This window comes from Populus alba, chromosome 4, assembly GCF_005239225.2.
Source record: "Populus alba chromosome 4, ASM523922v2, whole genome shotgun sequence".
Lineage (NCBI taxonomy): Eukaryota > Viridiplantae > Streptophyta > Magnoliopsida > Malpighiales > Salicaceae > Populus > Populus alba.
In genome coordinates, this window is record NC_133287.1 from 14,921,110 (window position 1) to 14,940,631 (window position 19,522).

Consider the following 19,522-nt stretch of genomic DNA (forward strand, 5'->3'; position numbering starts at 1 on the left):
TGCTGAAATTATTGATTTTAAAAAAAAAAAATTGTGTTTTACTCAAAAAACTAGTACTTAATATTATTTAATAACACTACATAAATTAGAAGGATATCGCATGATGACGTAGCATTTGTGAAATTTGATCGCAATTCCAATTATGTTATTGCCGGGTCCGGCCTAGTAAAAAAAAATTTAATTTTTTATTTTAATTTTAATTGTGTTCTATTCAAAAAAATTAGAAGGAAATCGCTTGATGACGTAACAAAAGATTCAGTTTTTGTTGTTGTGCGCTTAAGAAACCATGAAAAATATAGTTCTTGTTTGATAAATTTCGTATGTGATGACATTGCACATAGTTTGATGGAATCATAAAAAATATTTGATATCAATATTATTTATTTTATGATGTAATAAAAGTAGTTAAATTTACAATATTTAAATTAAAAATCATTAATATTAATATATATATAATTATTTTATAACCTCAATTTGAAAAGCATTTTTTTAACCAAACACATTAAACTACTTTTTCTTCAATCTCAATTTCAATCACAGTTTTAACCAAACACCTATTTTTTCAAATCAACCTCAACAGTGTGTTTGGTATTGCGGTAGCTGTTGTGGTTGTGGTTTGAAAAAAATTATTTTATAAAAAGTACTTTTAGTTGAGGTTGATTTGAAAAAATGAGTGTTTGCTTAAAACTATAGTTGAAATTGAGATTGAAAAAAAAAAGTAGTTTAATGTGTTCGGTTAAAAAAATGCTTTTCAAATTGAGGTTATAAAATAATTAAATATATATTAATATTAATGATTTTAAATTTAAATATTATTAATTCAACTACTGTTATTACACCATGAAATAAATAATATTGATATCAAATATTTTTTATTATTCCATTAAACTATGTGCAATGTCATCACATACGAAATCTATCCAACAATGACTATATTTTTCATGGTTTCTTAAGTGCGCAACAACAAAAACTGAATTTTTTGTTGCATCATCAAGCGATCTCCTTCTAATTTTTTGAATAGAACACAATAAAAATAAAAATAAAAACTGATTTTTTTTTAATTGGGCCGGACTCGACAAGAACATAATTGGAATTGCAATCAAATTTCACAAATGTTACGTCATCATGCGATATCCTTCTAATTTATATAGTGTTATTAAATAATATTAAATACTAGTTTTCGAGTAAAACACAATTTTTTAAAAAAAAATTTAAAATTTTTTATGGAAATTTAAAAATAAAAAAAAAAACTGTTCACGTGAACAATGCGCAGTGGAGCCATGCTCCACTGTTGAGTCCCTTTCCCACCACGAGAAGCACCAAAATGTTGCTTCTCAAAACTTGCGGTTCAATCTCTGATTTTAATGTGTCCCGCCAGCAAGATGCATTTTGTTTTCCTTAACCAAATGCTATCATGTGTGGTTGCGGGTGAGGTTCACCCGCAACCACACTCTGAAACGGCCATTAAAAGTACTTTTTATAAAACAATTTTTTTCAAACCACAACCACAAAAGTTACCGCAATACCAAACACACCCCGTTTGAAAGAGGATGGAAGCCTATATCGGTCATATTACACTAAGTTCTAAATATATTTGGGTTTTGTTGTGGCTACAACACAAAGTTATTTTAGATCTTGTCTAACCTGGTTCAAGTCTAACCTTAGACTAGACCATGCAAGATCCAAGTTTTTTTTAAATCCTGCAAATAATAATTTATATGTAATTTATAAATAAAAATAAGTGTAAAATTAAATATAATTTGATAAAATTATTATTACAATGCATTTGGTAAAATTAGTAAATGATATAACATTTTCTTTCAAATTCATCAATTATTTTATGAATAATATTAATTACAATAAAATATAAAGTAATAATATTTATAATACAAATCATAATATTTTTAGTATTAATATTATTAACTATTATAAAATAATATTATTTATAACTCCAAAAATATAATATTTTTTATATTAATACAATTAATTATACTAAAAAATATATTAAAGAAAAATATAATATTAATTATACCAAAAAAAATATTAAGAAAACAAATAATAATAGTTTTGAGATCAACACTCTTAATTAGACTAGAAAAACTAATAATATTTTCAACACCAATACTATCAATTGTATAAAAAAAATATTAAGAAAAAATATAATAATTCTGTTCATATTAATTATACTAAAAAAATAATATCAACAAAACAAACAATAATATTTTTACTATTAACTAATACTTTAAAATGCGTGGGGAAATTACCGTAGCTTTCCCCACGCCTTTTATATATTAGTGTTTCATTGTGCACATACAGTGCCCAATGAAACACTTAACTATTTTTTTTTTTTTGCGAACAGTATTTCGCACTACAGTGTCAGTTTTAGTTATAGTTATAGTTAATTAATTATTTTTTAAATAATATTTTGTATGTAGAAATATATTAAAAAATATATATTTTAAAAATTTTTATTTTTAAAATTAATATATCAAAAAGTTAAAAATATAAAACATATTTTAAATAATTTTTTTTTTTTGGAAACAGATGGTCAGCTGCATTTCCAAACATCATTTTATTTTAATCTCTTGCCGCTAAAACCGTTTATCCATTCACTTTAATCCCTATTTATTTTTCTTTTAGAAATTGACTAGTCTCGTGACCTTTCCTACACCGTGGCAAAAAAAAAAAAAATCTTGGAGTTAAAAAAAAAAATCAAGAGACCACAAACATTTTTAAAAAAACAAGAAAAAGTCGATATTTGGTTCATAGACCCTACTAGATCAAATAAGTTTGTCTTATCCCATAACAGCTTATGCATTGAACAAATAAACAAAAAGGAGTGATCATGGTTTTTTTTTTTTTTAAAAAAATTAATTAAAAAAAACAACTAAAATACATTTCAATTTAACTAATAACGTCATAAAAAATTAACTTCAATATTAATATATGTTTTTTAAGTAATTTTATTTCTAAACCTCAATACGAGAAGCATATAAAGGAGGTGTTTGAAAGTAGATAGTGAATGTTTTTCAAAGTGTTTGTCCTCCAAAATAAATCAAAATAATATTTTTTTAAAGTTATTTTTTATATCAGCAAATTAAAACAATCTAAAAACATCAAAAAAATTAATTTGAATTAAATAAAATATAAAAAAATTCAATTAAAAAAAAACGTTTTTGAAACACAAAAATAAACAAAATCTAACCAAATATATTAAATTATTTTTTATTTTAATTTCAATCACAATTTTAACCAAACATTTAATTTATAAAATAAATCTCAACTAAAATTAATTTTTATAAAACTAATATTTTTAAATCACAACAATAAAAATTATCACATTACTAAATATACCCGAACTTCTCTTTATCTCATTTTGGTCAGTTTTCTTATTGGAAAAAGAATAAATCAAGTCATATCAAGTTAATATATAATTACATCAACGGCATAATAAGAGATAGATTAATACACATGGTGATGGTGATGGTCGTCGTCGTCCATCGGCTTGATCTGGTCTCATGGAGGTTATCTATTTTGCTATAGATATAGGGGCGCAGATAGAATTATGTCAAGATAGAATTTATTTATTTTTCATTTCAAAAGGTTTAGTTTGGAAAAATAGAAGTTTTTTTTTTTTTTTTTTAATTCAGGAAAAGGACATAAAAAAAGGCGTCATGATGATGACGAGCATCGTGGCTGTCTGGGAGTAGATTTTGGGGTGCCTTCATTAACACGCACATCATCATTAGTATTATTACAAGCACACAAAGAATTACTCTTGAAAAATCTAATCGAGGCGCTCTTTCTCTCTCTCTCGATTTTTTGTTTTTCTAGTAGTGTTTTATAATATAAATTAGGGTTTGGGAAATACGAGCTCCGCCAGTATTAGGTATTAGTAGCAGTAGAGGAGGAGGAGGAGGAGCGCGATTGGAATTGGAAGACTGGGAGGGAGACGAAGAAGATGGAGAACGGTGGTCACGAAAGGAAATTAGCAGATAAGCTATCTGGATTATCCTTCAATAATAATAATGACTCCAGCCAAAACGACAACAACAACAACAACAACAACAGCTTGTTTCAGGTCATGAAAGCAGTCGAAGCTGCCGAGGCTACCATCAGGCAACAGGTTTTCTCCCCCGACAATAGATCCATTCTTACAATGAGCTACTTTCAATTCAAACATTTCCTGTTTATCTAATTATCTGCCAAACCCTGGTTATACCTTGCACCCAATTATTGTGTATAATCAGTAACCATGTTGGATTTTAATGCCAATGATTTTGTTGTCAGGCTGAAGAGAATACGCTATTGAGGTCTGAACTTCAGAGCAAGAATCAGCAACTTGAAAAATATGTAATTACTGTGGATTTCAACCCTTTCTCATTACAATGGAGAACTGTTTCTCTTACACTTGGCCTTTTTTGTTTGGCAGAAAATAGATGAACCTTTGACTGAAAAGTCTCATTCTGTTGATCAATGGAACGAGCAGGTTCATCAATCAGCATCATCTGCTGTTGCTGGTGATCCTACCAGTGTACTGGTTCCCAACAACGGGGATCCTGCCACCCAGAGTACTCTTTGGAAGCAGGTATCTGCATGCGCTTCTGCAAAACTTTTCCTTTGTTAACTCTTAGACTTGTGAAACTTTTTATATTTGTTGGGATTTTGCTCTCAAGGTTCGTGAAAATGAAGAAGAGATTATGCAGTTAAGGAAACATCTTGCTGACTATTCTGTCAAGGTAGAATTAACTTAACTAATCATCATTTGCTCACTCTATGTTCACATTACATCATGGAAATTCATTTGAGTAATTTGGTTTTTGTTTATAGGAAGCACAAATTCGGAATGAAAAGTATGTTCTGGAAAAGCGCATTGCTTACATGCGACTGGCAAGTGTACCTTTTTTCCTTCCTTGCTTTGATCAAGAACCCCCCCCCTCCCATCCCTTTCTCTTCTAGTTTTTTTGAAGAGTATTTCACACAAATTTTAAATGAATTTCATTTTGCCAGGCCTTTGATCAACAGCAACAGGACCTTGTTGATGCTGCATCAAAAGCTCTATCATACAGACAAGATATAATCGAGGAGAACATACGTCTGACATATGAATTGCAAGTAGGTCTCTTCTTTTTTATTTCATTGTTTTGGGGCTGATTTTATGTTTTCTATTTCTTTCTTGGATATTTTCACTGTTTTATCCAACTTTAAACCAGAGAATTTGACTTAATCCTTTGATTCTTTAGGCTGCACAGCAAGAAAGATCCGCATTTGTATCGTCATTGCTGCCTCTTCTCGCAGAGTATTTTTTGCAGCCACCAGTTCTTGATGCTCAGTCTATTGTTAGCAATGTTAAGGTCAGTGCCAAATGCTTTGTAATGGTATATTGAGTATTTTTTGCACACAGAACCCTATTTTTTTTTCCCATCATGTCTCCTTTCGGAGATTCTGGATTGAGCAAGCTTTCCACTTTAAGCGATTTATGCTCCAGAATGACAGACATAAGTTTATTCTTGGACTAAAGTTTGCTAGTGGGCATTGACCTCCAACCAGACAAGGTTCTAACTATGGCTCACTCACATGCATCATGTTTTAGGAGTCTAATTAAATAAACTGATCTGATCACATCTGGGCTGAAACAACTTCTTTAGCTAGCAAACTCCTCTTTTAATTAATTTTTTTTACTTGCTAATCCAAGATAATGCATCACAATATGCACAGCTCTCTTTTCTTTATTTCTTTTGATTTTTAGAGATGGCTACCATACAAGATGTGCTGTTTCATAGGGATGTGCTGTAATTCTGTTCTTAAAAGTATAGATACAGATGCTTGAATATTTCTGGCTATCGATTGATATGACTGGAGCTTCCTTTTGAAAGGAGAACTTGAAAGACCTTGTCAGTATCTTGACTTATTCTCTTCCAATATCCCTTTCGTTCCTTATGTCGTTTCTCCCTGAAAAACATTTTCTTGTTGGAGAAGCACATAATGGAGAGACTATCCAGGGATAGCGATGATGTGTCATGGTAGGTGCTGTTTTTTATTATTTCGTATGAGAAGATCAGGTGATAAAGCACACAGGAAAAAACTTTTGAACTGTGACATCACTTTGAAGCATTTCTGAAGCTGACCTTAAACACCTGCCTTTTCTCTCTTGTTGTTTCATTTATGCATGCTATAAAATCACTTGTTTGTTGTTTACCAGCTGAAGTTTTATTGTGTAGGTGCTGTTCAGACATCTCCAGGAGAAGCTTATTCGTACTGAGGTATGTTATGCAGACCAGAGGTTGTTATAGCTAGTTCAAGATTATTCATCTTATGTGATCTGTAATTAGCAAGTTAACTTAAGTTATGGGAGTTTGAGATCTTTTGCTCCTCAGCTTATTATTTCCATAATGAATGAATGGGTGTTGATTATCTTCTTTCCTTCTGTCCCAGTCAAAGCTCAAGGAGTCCCAGTATCAATTGGCACCTTGGCGTTCAGATGTGAACCACTCAAATTTTGCTCCACAGTCACCTTCTCATGCTGCTTTGGTATGTTTATATCTTGCTGGAATTTCATCTAGCATTTCAAAATTATTTCTTTAAATGCTCATGTGTTTTACATGTCAGAGCAAAAGTGGACTTGAATTGGTGCCACAGCCATCATATTCCCATGGAAAGATACCTATGACTTCTTCTGATACTCAGACAGCAGCAGATTGGGATTCATTAAGTCACCATCAGAGTGGTTTGGCTGGAGGTGCTGCAAAAAATCTGGATCTTGATAATGCAGGGAGGTATTCACCTCTTGCTAGCAGGTGAGCCTGGTCAATGGAGACTGCTACTGTGAACTGAATGTACACTCTGCATTTGTCGGTGGGTTCTGTTTTCATTAAATTCTTGCATCAATTGGTCATTTTTATGATTTATTTTTTTTTCTAAATAATGAAATCTCCATTCCTTCATTGGAAAATATTGTGCTTTTTACAATAGCATCATCAACTTTTCTTTTTTAAAACAAAAGCACTTGCTAGCTTCTGATCATCGAAAAGAGAGAATGATTGTGTGCTATGAGCTTTGCCTAAACTTTAATTCATCTTTCATGTTTCATTATTCTTCTTATTCCTTCATAAAATTTCTTCTTTTTATGCTTCTTATTTTCAAGATGTGTTCCATATGAAAATCCTTAAAAGCTCTGCAACTTGAGCCAACAAAGGCTAGTAAACTGATTTTGTTTAAAAATACTTCCTCTGATATACTTGAGAAACCTTGGAAACAAACTGTACTGAACTTGTGGATCCACACAAGAGACCCATGCTTGGTCAGGGTTGATGTCTAGGTAGTAAACAGCCAAAGAATATTTGGTAGCATTGGAGACCTCATATTTCCTTCTGATTGAATTCATTCTTCTGACTTTGTTGTACTCCACCATTTTAAGTAAAATTCAAAGGTTGTACAACCTTTCGCCTCACCAAAAATTAGACTCTCTTAGCAATAGAATTCTTATAATTTGGCTGCTGCATCATGCAAATCCCTAACAGTGTAAGCCGTGTATATATAGAAATTCTTTAGATCAACTTTTGCAATCCATTTATCTCAATCATGCATACTTGTCTTCATCTTTCCCTTTCCCCTTCTTGCCTCTGGCAGCGAACTTATTTTTCTTCATTTATTCAGATTTGTACAGGCTTTTCCTGTTTCTTTGAGGGATTTCTTGTGAATTTTCTTGTTAATTTCTCATTATAAAAATTGTGTTATACATGGAACGATTACTGCTTATACAAGCTGGTCTTGATCCGGTGACATTTGCTTTTTACCAGGAATTCAGCAGCTCATGATACTCCGACACATTTTACAGTTTCCAGGGTCGATGCACAGGCTATTCATTATGGTGAAGAAACAACCAATAAACAAGTCATGTTTCGCGACCCTGTCAGCAACAGTGAGATAGATGATCCTGAAGCAGAGGGACAACTGAACGAGAGAGAACCTCCAGCTAATTGGGGATCAGGAAACCCTCTATACTCAAATACATTGGATGATCCTGGCTCCTCATATTCTCCTTACCTGCCTCCAGTTCTCGAAGAACCTCCTTCTTCCTTTTCTGAGGGTGAGACTGTAGTGTTGTTGGAAGCTCGAGACATTCTTCTCCAAGAAATTTTTTAGTTAAGTATTGTTGTTGAACATTCCCATTGGATGTATTATGATATGCAGCTGCAGATGATGATCCATTACCAGCAATAGAGGGCCTCCAAATTTCAGGCGAAGCACTTCCAGGAAGAGAACTCCAGGCAAGCGGATACTCCATCAATGGAACAACCAGTTGTAATTTTGAGGTGTGATTCTTTCACTTAAATTCTCCATCCATTAGCGCTTTTGGTTGCAGTTTCTTGAACTTTATGTGGAAGCATCTGGGTAGAATGTTAATGTTCCTCACAATCTCCTCTTTCTTCATTGGTAGTGGGTACGACATTTGGAAGATGGATCTGTTCATTACATTGAAGGTATACTCTCTTTTTCGTTCTTCTTTTTTTTCCTCTACCTCAAGGCTGTTTCTTAATGAGTTTCTGGTTGCAGGAGCAAAACAACCAAACTATCTAGTTACTGCTGATGATGTTGAAACCTACCTTGCTATAGAAGTCCAGCCTCTGGATGACAGGAAGCGCAAGGTATAAGTTATCAGTTTGGGCTGGTGTTTCTCATGTGCTTGCAATAGTTGGTTCTTCATGTGTGGTTGTGTCTTTTTCTTGTCTGGTTTTCTTTTTGGGTTTCCAAGTTCCTATGACAAGCTGGGTGATGTAGAACCAGGACAGAGATAAGATTTAGGAGAGGATAGAAGAAAGGGAAAGAAATAGAAGAATACCATAGCAAAAAAACAAAGGCTTCACATTTATCAAACTAAATTCAACCTCTTTAGCATTAGATTAGTGCTCTTATACACACACTAAAAACCTAATGAAATCCTGAAGTAAGATTGGAAATAGAATAGAGTCTTGAACAAAATAAAACTTCTAACTCATACTGAATATAGCTAGATTTATGAAATATATTCTAAATGAAATAAAATAATCTCAAAATTTCTTAAGCAAATAATTTGAAAAGCTTTCATTCGTCCTGCACCACCAACAGTCTGATTAAATTTGATAAGGTGTATATATATATATATATTTATTTATTTTCATTTTTTGTTCTTTTTTAGATCTTATAGTTAATTTTACCTCATCTCCTGGGATATATAGTTTAGGCTTCTTCTTAATTCACATGCAAGGGTTGCTGCTTAGAGTGGAAAATACCAAGCACATGCTGAGTTTAGACTCTCAGCTGTACAGGATGATCAGGAAGAGGTTAAGATCCTCAGTCTTTGTAGAACTTCCTATATGAGATTTTCCCTTTCCTTTGCAGATGTAGATGTACAACTTAGAAAATGCCAACTGCTGCTTCTATTTCTCTTTCCCCATCTTGGATCTCTCATGTTTTCTATCTCCATCTCCTTTCTCTTATTGATGGATTTTCTAGCGCCTTCTCTTCTTTATCTCCTTTATCTTATTCAATTCTGCTATCTGCTTCCTCTTATTGCTGGAAAACTAAACTTTAGCTCCTTGGCCATTGAAGACCAACATTTGGCAGAGCTTGGTAAAAAATTCAAAACAACCTAATAGGCTGTCAGATATACACCTCCACAATTTCCCGTTCTCATGTTAGCGTCCTAACATGCTTTGAGCTCATTCTGCATCAGTTTTAGGGCTGTATGGTCGTACTGGTTCTCTTGTTTTAATACAGGTTTTAATTATTGATTTGGCTTATGCCCTTTGCTGGCTGGGCCAATATACTTCTTTGTGACAGTTGCTGGTATAGCTTGCTTGGATCTTGATGCTTGAAGAACAAAGCATCGGAATTTAACAAGAATTTTGGTAAAAAATTGTCAGAAGTTGATTTAAGATTAAAAACAAAGAAAGCAAGACGGGAGGTTGTCTCTGTGAGATAGGCTTCCTTTCCATGTGCAATAGGTTTTACAACTGTGATAGGTTGGTAATGTAAAGGAATAGGTTTGCTAAGTGTCTCTTGATGTTCTGCTGCATACCTGCTGTTATGTAGGCCTTTTTTTTGTTTTACTTTTCTCCACACTGTACATTAGTCTATTGACTATGCATTTGAATTGAATTGAGCTACATCTGCTTTTGAGTGTGTGGGCGTGTGCATGCGCTCTTGAGAGGGATTGCATCAGGTTGCATATTGGCATCTGAGTTTATTCATGTCCGCATGGGTAAAGAACTCGAAAATCCTTTCACGTGTCTTTTCTAAGTCCAAGTAATTGGAGCATATATATATATATATTCAAGATGTTCAGAATAATATTGAATCAGGTGATTAGATCTGCATACAAATTGGAGGTTTTGTTTGAGCCCATTCACAAAAGATACATAATCTTTGAATGTGCACATGCATGCACACAAGCATAATAACTATCCTTGTTTAGCTTGTTGATAGTTTTGTGGTCAAGAAGAAGCGCTTCTTGGGTGGTACTGATAAAAATGTTAATTTGAGTGATTACAATTGTCATCGCTACATATCTTAGTTGTCATATAAATTGTGAGTGAGATAACCTTTTTTTTATTTCTTAATGTCTCCAGGGGGAGCTTGTAAAGGTCTTTGCAAATGAGCACAAAAAGATCATATATGGTTAGTAATTATGCTATAACACGCAGTTTCTATGGATTTTTGTACTTTCTATTATTTTATTCTTCCTTTTTTTTTTTTTGATGGGATGTCCCTTGTTACATCATAAAAACATTGCTTACTCAAGTTGTCCTCTTGTTCTCCCCTTGTTATGATCCTCACATTAGTTATAAAAGCATCCTTGCACCCTCCCTATTCAATGTGGATCTTTTTTCTACTTGATTTTTCTTCCCTATCCAATCTTTTTCTTCTTTTAACTTTGGTTGCCTATGGTCAACGGATACAAGCTCTTTATTTGTCACCTATGTTGCTAGCAACAGTTTAGAAACTACCTTTCCCTCATTTACAAGTTAGGAACAGAAGTCTTCCTAATACTGTTTGCAGGTGGCATAAAAATTGGCCGCTCCAAGCTGACAACTCCTTTATGGATTTTGGAAGCCTATACTAAGGGCCACAGTTAGTCTTTAATATTTTTATATCATTGAATTGTTGCAGTTCCCTTTACAGTTCCTTCGCATTTTGATACCTTAATTTATTTTTTCTGGTCAAGTTGCTCACCATAGGATAAATGTTACAAATTGTCACTTTCCTGGTCACAGATCCTGAGATGCATGAACACATACAGAAGACTGTTTATAGTGGCCATGTTTCGTATAAAGTAGGCCTTACGGTATGAATCTATACACAAATTTTGTTCTCACATTTGTTATCAAGGTCTTACCGAAGACCTCTTATACATATTTTAAACAGGATGGATAGTAATTTGGTGTTTGATATTACAGACTGGATTTACTGATATATGGGAACCAGCTACTTTGGCCATTAAGAGGGATGGCTACAGTATAAAGAGTGAATCTACTGGGGGTGTGGTTGTCACTGAGAAGTTTTCACCAACCATAAGTGTAAGCTCCTCTCGTCCTCTTAATTTGTATGAAAGGCCTTGCAATCTAATGCGGTATGCCATGGACCTTTCTACACACTTTTTTGTTGATCTTTATCCAGCAAATTTCTCGTCAAGAAATTACATGGATGAAGATCGATTAATGCATAGTGCATGTGCATGGACACTTATATCTTGCAGTATATGCACACACTTTCTGGAGGAAAGTGGCAAAACACAGCAATGGCAATAGCTAGTTTCAATTATTGTAGTTATGATTAATTGACTTGCACTTGTTGAACCTGATATGATGATAATACCAAGATTTTTCATTTAAATGGAATTTAAGTCTGCACAAAGGCTCCCTGTGTTTGTGATCATCTTGTGAGTCTTGCAAGTTTAATGGTGCTGGGTTCATGCTCTCAGTCATTGAAGATTACCATCCTTTTGCCAATTGTTTATCTTCCAAAATCACAAAGGTGGTTGATGTCTTATTATGTTATTCTCATAATCTTCTCTTTTTTCTCCCTCTATAGGTTACAATTCCCTACGGACATGCTTTAGAATTTATATTAACTGATTCTACTGGCCATCAGTATCTCTTACAAGCAGATGACAGGTCAACAGATATTGTCTAGTAAGTTGGAATTTTTATTGTCCTTGGGTTTTCTTCCTGTTCCTCCACCATGGTCAAAAAGTAAAAGAAATAAGATCTACGTTTATCTTCCATATAATTATGAATATGGTGCATAATATAGAGAATAAAACAAAATTACAGAACTGGATTGCTAAAGGTTCAAGTATTTTGATTTGTCGTGATTATGTGGATGGTTATGATAATTTTCATGTCATTAATTTATTTTAAATGAAAGCATATATCCTCTTTCTCCCCCCCCCCTAGAAAAAGTAATTGATGGGAACAGAACTCTTGGGAGTACCTCAAAATCTGTCATTTAATGGAAAAGGGAATCTAAGTTTTCTCTGTCTGGATCTGAATGCATCAGTAAGATTACATATGATATGAAAGGGAGATTAAAGTCTCAAACAGCTATATTTGTATCCACTTGTACTTTTTGTAGAGTTGGTTTGGTTATGTTTGATGGCTAGTGGCTTCTAAAGAAGTTTTTTCTTTTTATTTATTTGAAGTGTTGCTTCAAGAAAGTTAATGCATTATAATGTTGAAAATGGAATGGAAAAGAACAGGTTGAATATTAAAAGAAATTACAATCATGCACGACTCATGGTTCTGTCAAGGCATGACATGAAACTGGTTTTAATCCATGGCTTTGTTGGAGCAAGGTATAAAACTGGTTGTTCTCAAGACTTAAACCATGAACTTAGCTTTGGCTGCCCAAGCAATTGGTAAACCTTAGGATTGTTTTGAGTTGGAAGTGCCATAATTTGCTAGCCTACTGTTGATCCTTGACACTGGCCAAGTTTGTCCCTGATCATGAGGTTACATTTGGCTTTTGAGCAGTCTCTAAAGGTTTTTGATTTTTCTTTTCCTTTGTTTTTAGATTCCATTGATCCTTTATCCCGTACGCCTCCTTCCTACTTGCTGCAACACTATATAGTTTGCTAATTCCAAATTTTGCTGCTGTTCCTGTCCTATTCAGATGCTTAACCTTTCATGCACTCTTTTTTGCAGCGCAAGAGATACAATTGTTCTCACGTTGAGATTATTTATCAAACAGGTATGGTTCTTGTACCTTTCTTTTCTGCCCTCTTCTTCTTTGTGAATTTCATGGAATTCTGTGACTTGTATGTGCCATGTATATCTATCTATGCAATATATAATGCAAGCTACATTACAAATTATGCATTCTGGTATATGTAGCATTGGGGTTTATAAGAATGTGAGAGTGTTGGGGTTGGGGTGATGAAAGGGTTTTTTTGAGAAATGTGGTAGTGCAACTCATTAGCTGTCGTATGCTCTTTCCGTTCGAAGGGTTGCCTGATTCTGTGGACGCTTCATTCAAAGCTGTTCTTTCACAATAAGATAATGTATGAAAGAACAACTCTGTTGAGTTAAAACAGGATTTTCACTCTTTTTGGCTGTTGCAGTTTGGTGAAAGAAGGAAAGGAAAGAAAAGAGGTCTACATTTTTTGAGACGTCAAGCCTGGGAATAGCATTCTGAACTCCTTGAATCCTGTGTACAATCTGTTGTATGCAATGATGAGCTTGAGTTGTAATTGCAAGTGCATTAGTGCTTATTTCTTGTCATACTAGTCTCTCAGCTTACTCTATTTTGTAATTAGAAACTCATTTTAAAGGAAAGAGAAACCGTGTTGATTGGGGAAGTTAACCCGATGTAGCCATGAAGTGAAGATCGAGGTGGCTTTTACGAAATCTCAGCCTCTTCCATCCAACTGTATTCTTCTGCTTAGAACTTCTCACACACAGCAGTTTGAAGATGGGTTGTATTCAACTTGGTACGTATGTAAAATTCTTTTTTGTCTCAAAAAATAAAAAATAAAAACTCGTATCAGAGACCACTTAGGGAAGGGATAGATAGGTGGATGCCAGTCGAGTTTCATGCTTTCAATTTGGGAAATGCAGCGATCAGCGTTATATAGCATGCTGTGTATCTATTACGGTAGAGATGCATCAAGTCAACTGAGAGTGAGGCGTGATTTGGAGGGAGATATGAAGGCTACGATGCTTTTGCATTTCTTTCGTGGGGGGAAGCGTCGTGGTGGTGGTGAGACGCCTGAAATTGTTTTCAGGCCATTTGACAGCCCCGAAGGCTGGACCTTCTCTGTTGCAGAGGAGGGCTGTAGCGGGGAGTATATGTATATTTTGAGCTTTTGAAATAAGAATAAGAAAAAAAATCTGTTGAAAAAAATCCAAAATTTGTATAATAAGGAATAATGAAAGCAAATCTTTTTAAAAATTGTTTTTTGATTTAAAATGAATTAAAATAATGTGTTTTTCAGCATTTTTTTTTGACATTAGCATATAAAAAAGAAGAGTTACCGCGCAGTGTCGAACACAGGAAATATTTCATATTACTGACACTTTTAGTTTCTTTTTTAATTCCTACAAACAAAATCTTGTTTTCTAAAAAATGAGGATATATTTTTTTTGTCCTTTTCATTTAATTAGATTTCTGAATTCATCCATGCAAAACTTGGATCCGGTGTTTTCATCAAGTTGTAAGCCCAATAAGTAATTTGTGCCTGTATAATAGGAAGAAAAATAGAATTTGATTGAGTGGGCTGTTGGGCTGGGCTCCAAACCCTCTTCTCTTCCTCACCTCCGGCCGCGTTCCTATATTGTTGGGTGTAGAAACGACATCGGTTTGAGGCGTTGTTACTCTAAGTGAGTGCATTTCGAGTCTAGAAGCTTACCCAACCCACCGAGGGAGGGCTGGCAGCCATTTTTCGTTTTTAAGAGGAGGCAGGCACTTAAAAGTTTAAACATACAAGCACACTGACAGTCCGTATCTTCTTCTCCCCTCGTCTCCTTTTCTAGGGTTTTTCTACCTGTATAACCTAAACAAACGAAAAGAAAGGATGCACGCTCCAGTTCTCGTTCTCAGTAAGTTCTAAAACCCTAATTTCTTCTTTCAAATATTAGAAAAAAAATAACAATCACAATAATAAATGAAAAATGTTTGGCCGCTGCTGCAGGGGATTCGTTGAAACGAGAATCAGGAACGAAGGTACATCATGCCAACATACAGGCTGCAAAGGCAGTTGCCGATATCATCAGGACCACCTTAGGTCCGCGGTCCATGTTGAAGATGCTCCTCGATGCCAGCGGTGGTATTGTCGTTACCAACGACGGCAATGCAATCCTCCGTGAGTTAGATCTGGCTCATCCTGCTGCCAAATCCATGATTGAATTGAGTCGCACTCAAGACGAAGAAGTCGGTGACGGAACGACCTCTGTCATTGTTCTAGGTCGGTACCACCTCGTGTATTTTTTTTTCCTTTTAAAAGAAAACAACTTATTGAACCTATCACTACTGATTTTAATTGGATGAATGAAAATAGGAGGAGAGATGCTTCATGTTGCTGAAGCTTTCATCGAAAAGAGCTATCATCCTACTGTCATTTGCCGAGGTAACTTAACTACTTCTACTACTAGTCCTGCATCTTTCTTTTTATAATAAAATTAATTATGCTTTTTATGGATCATCAGCTTCTTTCTCACTAACTAACTAACTCAATTTGTTAATTATTTCTATTACCATTGCTGCAGCCTACAGTAAAGCTCTGGAGGATGCTATTGCCGTGCTTGACAAAATTGCTGTGTCCATTGATGTTAACGATCGTAAGTTGTTGCTCCTTAACTTTCTGATTGTTATTGTTTATCAAGATTCTTCCTTTTTGTTGGTGGTGTTATTTCCGTTTCAATTTACTACTTTTGGTCAATGGTTGAATCTTGTTATGTTTTTAATTTGAGTTTATATTGAGGGAGAGGATTAGTGGTTGGTGTTTTTCTTAGTTGGAATCTGTAATATTCACCCTTTCCTTACCAGTTTTTTTTTTCTTTCTTAATATGAAAAAGATAAAGATGAAGGTTTATAAAGAACACCCTGTTGTAGGAGTTGGACTCTTTTTACCGGGAATGTACTCATTTCATATAATACAAAGGATTGTAGGGTCATTACGGGGTGCTGAAAAATTATCCTTTTGGTTGGGTTGTTTTAGTAACTTATGGACATATATGACAGGTCTGGCAATGTTGGGGCTGGTCAAGAGTTGCATTGGCACAAAGTTCACTAGTCAATTTGGGGACTTAATTGCTGTAAGTATCCTTCGCATTCTAATGGCTTATACACATGGCATTTTGTTGACTTCTGTTTTGGTCTTTTCTGTTATCTGAACCGTGAAATTTCTTAATACTCTCATTTGGGATGTCTAACTATCCAAGTTTATTGGATGCTTTTAAATGTGAGATTTCAATCTCTTTGTTTGATATGATTATGCATGGTTCACTTTGTGTTTTTGTCTCTGCTTATAACAAAGTGAAGACCTTTGAGATGTGTAAATTTTGCATTCTTCGTTTAATGAATTGTGGATGAGGAATATTTATGCAAACAATGAATCCATGTTGCTACTAGAAGGAAACATAGTTGAATAAAGTTGGACTATTCATTGAAACTATTTCCTTGCTGATGAATAGACGACACTTCCATAAAAAAGAAGCAGAAGCACAGTATTTGGTGATGCGGTGCTGATATTTTTATTGCATTTCCTTATTTCCTGCCTTGGTTTTAAAATAATCTGAATACAGGGAGTACCGAGAACATTAATCATTGTCCCATGCCTTGTTCTTATCTGGTCAAATTTTACTTCCTTTATGCTAAGTACTTCCTAACTTCTAGGATCTAGCAATTGATGCCACCTCAACAGTTGGTGTTGACCTTGGCCAAGGGTTGCGGGAAGTTGACATTAAGAAATACATTAAGGTTGAGAAGGTGCCTGGCAGCCAGTTGGAAGATTCGAAGGTTCTTAAAGGGGTTATGTTTAACAAAGATGTGGTTGCCCCAGGAAAAATGAAAAGAAAAATTCCCAACCCGCGCATTATTCTTCTTGATTGCCCTGTTGAATATAAGAAAGGAGAGAACCAGACAAATGCCGAGCTGGTTAGAGAAGAAGACTGGGAAGTCCTGTTGAAAATGGAAGAGGAATACATAGAGAACATGTGTGTGCAGATACTTAAGTTCAAACCGGATTTGGTAATCACAGAGAAAGGTCTCAGTGATTTAGCATGCCACTATCTGAGCAAAGCTGGTGTTAGTGCAATCAGGAGGCTGAGGAAGACTGATAATAACAGAATTGCCAAGGCATGTGGGGCCACCATTGTTAACAGGCCAGATGAGTTGCAAGAGTCTGATGTTGGTACTGGGGCTGGCTTATTTGAGGTTAAGAAAATTGGGGATGAATTCTTTGCTTTCATTGTTGATTGCAAAGATCCAAAGGCTTGTACTGTTCTCTTGAGAGGTGCTAGCAAGGATCTTCTGAATGAAGTGGAAAGAAACTTGCAGGTAATGAATGGTTTAACTGCCAAACTTCTCTCTCTGTGTTTTTTTTTTTTTAAATATTCCTCAACCATCTGATGTTCTAAATCTTGTTCTCAATATAGGATGCCATGTCTGTAGCAAGAAATATACTCAAGAATCCAAAACTCCTTCCTGGTGGGGGTGCTACAGAATTAACTGTATCTGCTGCTCTGAAGCAAAAAAGTTCATCCATTGAAGGCATAGAAAAGGTGAATGGTTAAAATCTCTTGCACCAATGGATCACCCTTCAATAAGTTTTAGATTTGACCAACTGTTACGCAAGTTTTTTTGAGGATAAAATTCGGATATGTATTATAGCTAACATGATTTTCCTTAATGTTATTTCTATTGGTTGTGAAACAGTGGCCTTATGAAGCTGCTGCTATAGCTTTTGAGGCTATACCAAGGACATTGGCTCAGAATTGTGGTGTTAATGTGATCCGAACCATGACTGCTCTGCAAGGGAAGGTATGAACCTTTTTTTTGTAGTATGCTTTTGCAGAATAAAAGCTCTGCCTACAGATTCCACTCATCCATCTTCTGGTTATTTTGTGTCTAATTCATTACTGCAGCATGCGAATGGTGAAAATGCATGGATTGGCATAGATGGGAACACTGGTGAAATTACTGATATGAAAGAGAGGAAGGTATAATATTGTAGTTTCAAGTCTTGTTGCTTTGTTCTTTAAATGGAGGTCAGATAATGACCCCTTTATGCAAACATTCTTTTGCATCGTAGTTTAATCCCCATAGCTGATTGGTTTGGTCCTTGTACGTCTGTGATATGATTACCTTATCTTTGTCCTCACATATTCTTATATAAAGTTAACTAGATAGATATGCTATGGTGATGGTGATGATTGAATTCTAAAAAGTCCACAAAATCTGTTTTGTTTTGATAACCATCTGCCTGTGTCATCAGATATGGGATGCATACAATGTCAAAGCACAAACCTTCAAAACAGCAATTGAGTCCGCTTGCATGCTTCTGAGAATTGATGACATTGTGAGTGGAATCAAGAAGAAGCAGGCCCCTGGAGCCCAGGGTCCATCCAAGCCAAAGATTGAGACGGAAGCTGATGCAGACAGCGAGCAGATACTTCCCGACTGAAGATGTTAGTTACTATTTGAACTGACTTTCCTCCAAGTATTTGACAAAAGAAAGCCAGTTTCCTTTCTTCAGCTGTTCTATTCAAGTTTTGATTAGGGAGTACGTTTCTTCAAAGTTTTGGGCCTATTTGCCTGAATCTGCCTGCCGGTGTTGTGGAGCATATATAGTTATTGTATGCTACTCTTATTAGTTAGTGGTAGTGTCCAGTCTGAATTTCTTCATCTACATGAACTGTATTGACGTGGTTCGCTTTTCTGTTCTTTTTTGCTTTCTTCTTGTCTTACGCATCTCTTTGAAAGAAAATACTTGCTTTGGGAGTTTGTTGTATGATTTTAGGTATTATAAATTATGCAAAGTGGTGAGTCCCCAGACAGGCACCTCCAAAGTTTTGCCAAGATTCGGTGAAGGGCAGCATTTCTATTTGTGTGATAGATGAGGAACGATGATGAAGAGCCACGGAACGAAGGGGTTCTGCTTATCCCTTTGTGCAAAATCCAAAGGACGAAAGCAAATAATTGAGAAAGCATGCTAGCTCAAAACGTGACTGGTAGACGTGGTCCACGCAATGCTGCCGGTCTGTGTTAAGTCTCTGTAAGTATGTTTTTTAAAAAATAATAAAAATCTAATAATTCAGGATATATTTTTGACTAAATAATTAGTCCAGGAAAACCCTCGGCAAAACCTGCTGATTATTTTAAAAAATAATTTTATTTTTATATATTTATAAAATAGAAAAAGATTTAACACACCTGAATGAATCTCATTTCAAACTTATTCTGATTTGAAAAGCATGGGATAAATAATTTTTTAAAACTCCTGACATAAATTATTGGAGTAGAAGTATTATACATTAAAAAACAT

The 19,522-nt window shown here is 34.7% G+C and overlaps 2 protein-coding genes across 3 annotated transcripts; both read left to right on the forward strand.

Annotated features, from left to right (window-relative positions):
• Positions 1 to 3,464: 3,464 nt before the first annotated feature.
• On the forward strand, positions 3,465 to 14,041 carry LOC118050758 (uncharacterized). 2 transcript variants are annotated; one of them, XM_073408869.1, is made up of 20 exons: positions 3,465 to 4,126; positions 4,291 to 4,353; positions 4,433 to 4,587; positions 4,661 to 4,739; positions 4,831 to 4,890; positions 5,011 to 5,115; positions 5,244 to 5,354; positions 6,222 to 6,263; positions 6,436 to 6,531; positions 6,610 to 6,797; positions 7,800 to 8,089; positions 8,194 to 8,315; positions 8,441 to 8,483; positions 8,557 to 8,648; positions 10,611 to 10,659; positions 11,256 to 11,326; positions 11,439 to 11,558; positions 12,073 to 12,173; positions 13,185 to 13,230; positions 13,601 to 14,041. In XM_073408869.1, exons 1-20 carry the CDS (start codon positions 3,962 to 3,964, stop codon positions 13,664 to 13,666), a joined length of 2,064 nt encoding a protein of 687 aa, XP_073264970.1. In that variant the 5' UTR covers positions 3,465 to 3,961; the 3' UTR covers positions 13,667 to 14,041. The 2 variants fall into 2 exon arrangements, with proteins under 2 accessions (XP_073264970.1, XP_034917094.1); XM_035061203.2 differs by having other exon boundaries at positions 3,466 to 4,126; positions 4,433 to 4,588; positions 4,677 to 4,739.
• An 862-nt stretch (positions 14,042 to 14,903) lies between these two features.
• LOC118050759 (T-complex protein 1 subunit gamma) lies at positions 14,904 to 18,988 on the forward strand. The gene is made up of 10 exons (XM_035061204.2): positions 14,904 to 15,077; positions 15,170 to 15,442; positions 15,536 to 15,604; positions 15,744 to 15,815; positions 16,219 to 16,292; positions 16,873 to 17,535; positions 17,634 to 17,759; positions 17,914 to 18,018; positions 18,123 to 18,197; positions 18,473 to 18,988. The coding sequence occupies exons 1-10, from the start codon at positions 15,053 to 15,055 to the stop codon at positions 18,659 to 18,661; spliced, it is 1,671 nt and encodes a 556-aa protein (XP_034917095.1). The 5' UTR covers positions 14,904 to 15,052; the 3' UTR covers positions 18,662 to 18,988.
• Positions 18,989 to 19,522: the final 534 nt, after the last annotated feature.